The sequence below is a fragment of the Amblyraja radiata genome, chromosome 9, assembly GCF_010909765.2.
Source record: "Amblyraja radiata isolate CabotCenter1 chromosome 9, sAmbRad1.1.pri, whole genome shotgun sequence".
NCBI lineage: Eukaryota > Metazoa > Chordata > Chondrichthyes > Rajiformes > Rajidae > Amblyraja > Amblyraja radiata.
In genome coordinates this window covers 27,607,836-27,614,099 of record NC_045964.1, presented here as the reverse complement: position 1 = coordinate 27,614,099, position 6,264 = coordinate 27,607,836, and the positions used below count along the sequence as shown (strand labels likewise).

Below are 6,264 nucleotides of genomic sequence, written 5' to 3'. Positions count from 1 at the left end.
GGGCGGCCGTTGCTTCCGCCTGACCCCGGACCACAGCGCAGCGGGCCCCCCCTCCAACGCCCCTCCCCCCCCCCGGCGCCCCCTCCAACGCCCCTCCCCCCCGGGCGCCCCTCCCCCCCCCGGGCGCCCCTCCCCCCCCGGGCGCCCCTCCCCCACCCGGGCGCCCCTCCCCCCCGGGCGCCCCTCCCCCCCCGGGCGCCCCTCCCCCCCCGGGCGCTCCTCCCCCTCCCAGAGCGCCCCTCCCCCTCCCAGAGCGCCCCCCCTCCCGGCGCCCCCTCCCCCCTCACCTCTGGACAACTGAGCGGGATGGAGCTACGGAGCGGAGCGGTGGCAGCGGACAGGCCGGGGTTAGGCCGTTGAAGACAGGCCACGAGTGCCGACCGCCCCCCCCTTCCCCTACCCTTCCCTCCCCTCCCGACGGTGCGATGAGGATGCCGGCGGCCGAGGCGCTGCCCGGCCCGCGACGGGAGGCGGGAGCGGCGGCCGCAGTATGAAGAGGTGGCCGTCGTGTGGGGCCGGCAGATGCTGCTGTGGATTAACGTGGCCATGATCGCAAGTCGCTGAAAGATGAGCGAGGAGGCGAACCAGACCGAGTAAGAAAACGAGGCGGTCGGTCGGTCTAGGCAGGAATAGGCGCTAGGGGAGGGGATCGGCTCTCGTCTCCGCCACCGAAGCTCACCCCCCCCCCCCCCCCCATCCTCTCTTTACCCCCGATCCTCTCTCTACCACCCGATTCTTTCTCTATCCCCCCGATCCCCTCCTCGGTCCTCTCACTAACCCCAGATCCCATCTGCACCCCCGATCCTCTCTCTACCCCCCCCCCCCCCCCCCACCAATCCATCTCTTACCCCCCCACCGATCCTTTACTCTCCACTGGACTTCTCTCTACCGCCCCAATCCTCTTTCTGCCCCCCCAATCCTAGTTCTACCCCCTCATTCCCTGCTTCACCCCCTCCCATCATTGTTATACCACCATTCATCACTATCCACATCCTCCCTCCCCCACATCCTACCTCGCTCTCCTCTTTCCTCGCCCTCCCTCTCCCTCCACTCTCGCCTTCCCTCCCTCTCACCACCCATCACTCCTTCTGCCCCTTCCTGTCACCCCGTGCTCACGCCACTCAATCCCGACCCCCCCCCCCAATTGCCTTTTTCCTCTTCTCCCCACCTTGCCCCCCCCCCCCCCCCCCCCCCACCCACCCCCCTGCTCAGCTATGCGTGTCGTCCATGGGAAGGAATGGTTGTGTACAAGTCAGGGATTACGGGAGGCTTGGTTATGTGCGAGTGAGGGATATGTTTGGCCAGAGTGTACTGAAGTATACTTTCAAGAGGTGTATTTTGATCAGTTTTCTGATCTGTGGTGTTTGTGGAATGCCTGAGTTAGTGTGAGGAGTGTGGATAGCGTTCTCATGCTCTTAATTGAGGTCGAAGGTGCTTCCACTCTTTATTGAAATTGGCACATGATGTACCCGGGGGTTGGGCAGCCTTTTGTGTGTTTATTTAAATAGTACCAGGCTGTGCGATTACTGCAGGCATGAAGATGCCTGCTTGGTGAGCTGGAAGCTCTTTCGCGATCCTGCATCATTAGATTATATTTTCATATTAGTTCTCTTCCACTCGCCCCCGGTTGATAAAATTGGCAAGATTTCCGCTGTGCAATGACCCACCAAAGCCCTGTTTTTTTAAAATCATTCTTTTCTGCTTTCCTCCTTTTCATTCACAAAAAAAGTACTGTAATATGTAATATGTAATTTCCCTTCTCTTCTCGAGTTTGTGGTAAAGGGGCCCATTTTAGGCGATACATAAATTACTAACTGGCCTTGTCACATCCGTTACTGGTTGCAGTGGTATCATTTCGCAATCTCGGTTGTGGAGAATCGTGTGAAAGAAGAACAGTTTGCAGGCTACATTCATGAGAAATATTAGCTTGGGAGGTGCCTCTGTCACGTGATCATCCCATTCATAAAATACCTGTTGTCAATGCACTGGCCAGCGTGCACTGGCAGTGTGCAGTAAGATTAGTGACGGTACTGGGACATCTTTGGTCAGCTTGTCTACTATTTTGAACAATTTAAGAATAACTGAGACGTTATATCTGTAACTTTAGATGTATGAATAGCTCTAGAGAGCATAAAAATATAAACCGAACATGAGTTTATAAAATTAAGCTTAAATAATCTACAAAATATGAAACCTACAAAATATGAAACTAAATAATCTACAAAATATGAAAAATATGAAATATGAAAAATCCATTATGTGGCATGTATCCATTTCCTACAAATTTTGAAAAACCTTTATTTGGGGATTTTCTAAAGTGTTTTGTTATTTTCAGTATAGTCTTTTGTGAGCAAAATGACTGCTATCTTGTTTTCTTTCTTGTGTGTTAGCATTTCTTTCTGAAATTTAGCAACATTTCAGACAGTAAATGATCTTTGGGCAATATATCATGATCTGAGACTTCTGTTAGCAGGGCTAAGCAGCACAGAAAAATGAAATGAATTGCGGTTATCCACTTATTTGTACCTGCCATTGTTGGTTGTGGTGGTGTGTTGAGATATTGTTATGATTTCAGTAAACCTGTGCAACGCATTAATTTGGATTTAAACTATAGCTGTGAACAATTTGCTTGTAGATTATGTTGCTCCAATTACACATAGCATTAGGTGCTGGTAAGAAAGTGATCTAATCTGTAGATAATAGTATACATTTATCACATTAAAGGCCAGTGAGAGATAGGTCTGAGCGCATGCATAGTTTCTTTTGTGAAGTAATAAATTTTAAGGAACAGGGTATGCATCTTGGAAGTGGTATGATTTCATTCAATTTCTGCTCCTCTGCTGTTAACTATTCTGTGAATGCATTTTAAAAGTCTATTCATCCAATGCTTGATGACATTCTTAGCATAACAATTTGAATTTAGTTTATTGAAGAAATATTAGGAACAATTTTTTTCAAAATGTTGGCTAACTGCACATTTAAAATGTTATGTATGTACTCACAGACCACAAATGTGTTCATTTTGACTGCTGAAAGTGTATGATTTGTATGTGATTTATATTTGATACAGTGGTTTTTAAGTGTGTTGAAGTTCACAACTTACACATTGTATCTGTAGATTGGTTATTGCATGTGAACCAATCAGAGTAGTGTAGCATCATTAATCCCACCTTACTGTACACTTTATATTAACACCTATTTTCTACATTAAACAGTCTTGGAAGCGGTATTGATGAACTAACAACCTGCAGTACCGCTCTACTATATGTTATGATTAAAGATGATTTAAACTTCAGACCTGTGTTCATTAAGTCATTTACATGGTGTCAGAAAGCGTGAAGTGACCCACTGCGTCCGTATATCGGGTTTTATTTGCGTTTTATCTGTATTGCCATGGCAAACTCGTGCCACAAACCAGCGCAGCTCATCTTTGATTCAGACATCGGAGAACGATGGAGGCTCTTCGAGATCGACCACGAACACTACATCAACATCGTCCATCGAAATGACCCAGATGAGGTCAAAGCTTCGCTCCTACTAAACCTGGCGGGGCCAGAGGCTCTGATGAGAGCGCAGACCTTTGACTTCGCGCAAGCCGTTCTTGACGGTAACGGCCAGGTAGTTGTCCCAGCTGAGACTGTGCGTAACCCCAATGTCCTACTGTGTAAATTCTGTGAACTGTGTGACCTACCCTCTGACCGCATCTTGGAAAGAGCAAAATTCTTCGCGAGACAACAACTTCCTGATGAACCTGTTGAACGATTTATCTGTGATTTGAAATATATGGCTCAGCGATGCCGCTTCGGGGATATGTCTGACGAGTTAATTCGAGACAAACTTGTCAGTGGCATGACTGATCAAAAGCTAAAGACTGAGCTACTACGGAATGCTGACCTAACCCTTGAACAAGCTGTGCATGCCTGCCGCACATCCGAGATCATGGCCCCACTGAGTGATCAGTTTTACACTCAGAAAAAGAGTATAAACTTGATGAGCATCAACAAACGAGCCACACCGACAGCTAACAGAAGATTTATGAATGAACCGCCGCAAACGGCTAATCGAAGTTTTATCAATGAACCGCCGCAAAGGTGTCCGAATTGTAACTATTTCCACAACAAGGGACGGATGTTCTGTCCACCGAACGGCAAGCCATGCAACTACTGCAAGAAGATGAACCATTTCGCCGTTTGCTGCAGGTCCCGTGGGAACAGAAATTCTAGCTCAGCGGCTAATCTGCACCTGCCGCAAAAAGACCAAACATTTTCAGAATCCCTATGAATGTGATGAGCTCAGGGTTCTCAAGGTTGACTACGTTCCCAAGGAACGCCTGCGTCGCCTGGCTGAACACACAGCCGCGGACGGCACTCTACAGCTGCTCTCATCCATTATCAAAAGAGGCTGGCCAGACAAACAATACAGCACACCATTGGAGGTGCAGCCGTTCTTCCTAGTCTGTGATGAGGACGGTGTCATTGTCAAAGGTCACAAAGTCGTGATCCCATCACCCCTGCTGTTTAAACCTTCTGCTGCTCCTGCTACCACTAGTCCCAGCGTGCGCTCTCCGCCTCGGTCGGCTACCCCATCTAACAACGTTACCACTCCCGCATGCTCACCCCACCGGTCGCCTCAAGTGTCCCCAGCTGCTTTCTCCTTTTCGGGTTCACTGCCTCCCTCCCCCACTAACTTTTCTATTACGGAGGGAGAGGGGCTTGTCCGCACGCCTTCGGGTCGTATTAGTAGACCGCCTGACAGATACGGCGAGTACGTATAAATCCGTGTGTTTAACATTTGCCTAACTATCTTTTCTCTTTATGGGGAAGGATGTAGATTGGTTATTGCATGTGAACCAATCATAGTAGTGTAGCATCATTAACCTAACTTACTGTACACTTTATATTAACACCCATTTCCTACATTAAGTAGTCTTGGAAGCGGTAGTGGTGAACTAACAACCTGCTGTTCCGCTCTACTATATGTTATGATTAAAGATGATTTTAACTTCAGACCTGTGTTCATTTACAGTATCTAAAACACCCTGTCAAATTAGTTAATTTCTTGGATTTAAACATGCATTTTAAATAGTACCACTCTCCTCAGGTACCAGCTGTCGTGAAATTGAATCAAATGGTTACTGCAGTTCAAAACCACTTCCCCGATACCAGATGAATTTGCCCAAATGTTACATAGGATATCCGCTTTGTGCTTAACTTTACAGTTAGTTTTTCCATGAACGTACCAACACATGCTGAAGGCTAACTGTTCACAGCTGCCGGAAAAACTGAGCAGACATATTGTCATTAGCTTTTTGTTGTCCGCTAACTTCCATATTTGAGGATAGTCAAAGATGAACATCAGAGAGACAAATAATTGAGATTCCAGTCACATTTAAAAATATTAGTTGCAATACAGCTTTGAAAATGTGCCAAATAGAGGTTTGTTTCTGCTGGTGCAACATAGCAACAAGGCTTCATTTTAATATTATTTTCTTAAAAACTGTAGTATGACTCATGCCCACAAATAACTCTCTTCTCCAATTTATAGTATTAGCAATTTTAGTTTTCTAAGTTAGTTCCCATGGCCTAGCTTTTCAGACTCTTTGTTGTCCTTCCTGCTGACACATAGTTCAGAAACAGCCCATGTTTATCCAAATTATAGGTAGACACGAAATGCTGGAGTAACTCAGCGGGACCAGGAGCATGTCACTTTAATTTACTTTAAATTTCCTTATGCGTGGTTTTAAAATGGTTTAAAACATATTTACACAAAGCCCATTTGTAAATTTCTAAACATTTGGATTTTAAAACTATTACTTGTTTGCTCCTGTAAGCAGTGAAATAATTTTATTCAGAAAATCTTTAAAACATGTCTTTTGGAACATTTTTTTGGATGTTTCAAATAGATTTTTGAAATGGCAGCCATGAGGCTAACTGGAGTTTTAGTTGTGCCTCAGAGGTATCAGAGTTTTTATTGTCCCTATTTTGGAGAGATTCGTTTTTCTCTTCTGTCACTTCCCATCGATTCCATCTCACTTCCACTCTAAATTTGAATCTTCTCCCCATCCATCAATACTAAAGTCAGTGCCACCATGAATTGAAAAATGTATTTATGGAATTTGAATAGTGGAAGGTTTTTTTTGTGATAACAAATAAGTTATTCTGCATGGTTTTCACAAAATGCTGTTCTCTTTGCAAGATATTTGTTGATGCTTTCATCTCCTAATGAAAGTAAATTATATATATTGTTTCTTAATGTTCCATTCTT

At 45.7% G+C, this 6,264-nt stretch overlaps 1 protein-coding gene across 2 annotated transcripts in view; it reads left to right on the top strand.

Moving 5' to 3' along the window:
• Nucleotides 1-256: 256 nt before the first annotated feature.
• spred1 (sprouty related EVH1 domain containing 1) overlaps nt 257-6,264 on the top strand; it is a 99,192-nt gene continuing 93,184 nt past the window's right edge. The window contains exon 1 of one of the 2 annotated variants that reach the window (XM_033026948.1): nt 257-593. In XM_033026948.1, coding sequence (XP_032882839.1) covers nt 568-593 — 26 coding nt within the window. In that variant the 5' untranslated portion in view covers nt 257-567. The remainder of the gene's footprint in view (nt 594-6,264) is intronic. The other variant, XM_033026947.1, reaches the window with a different exon arrangement.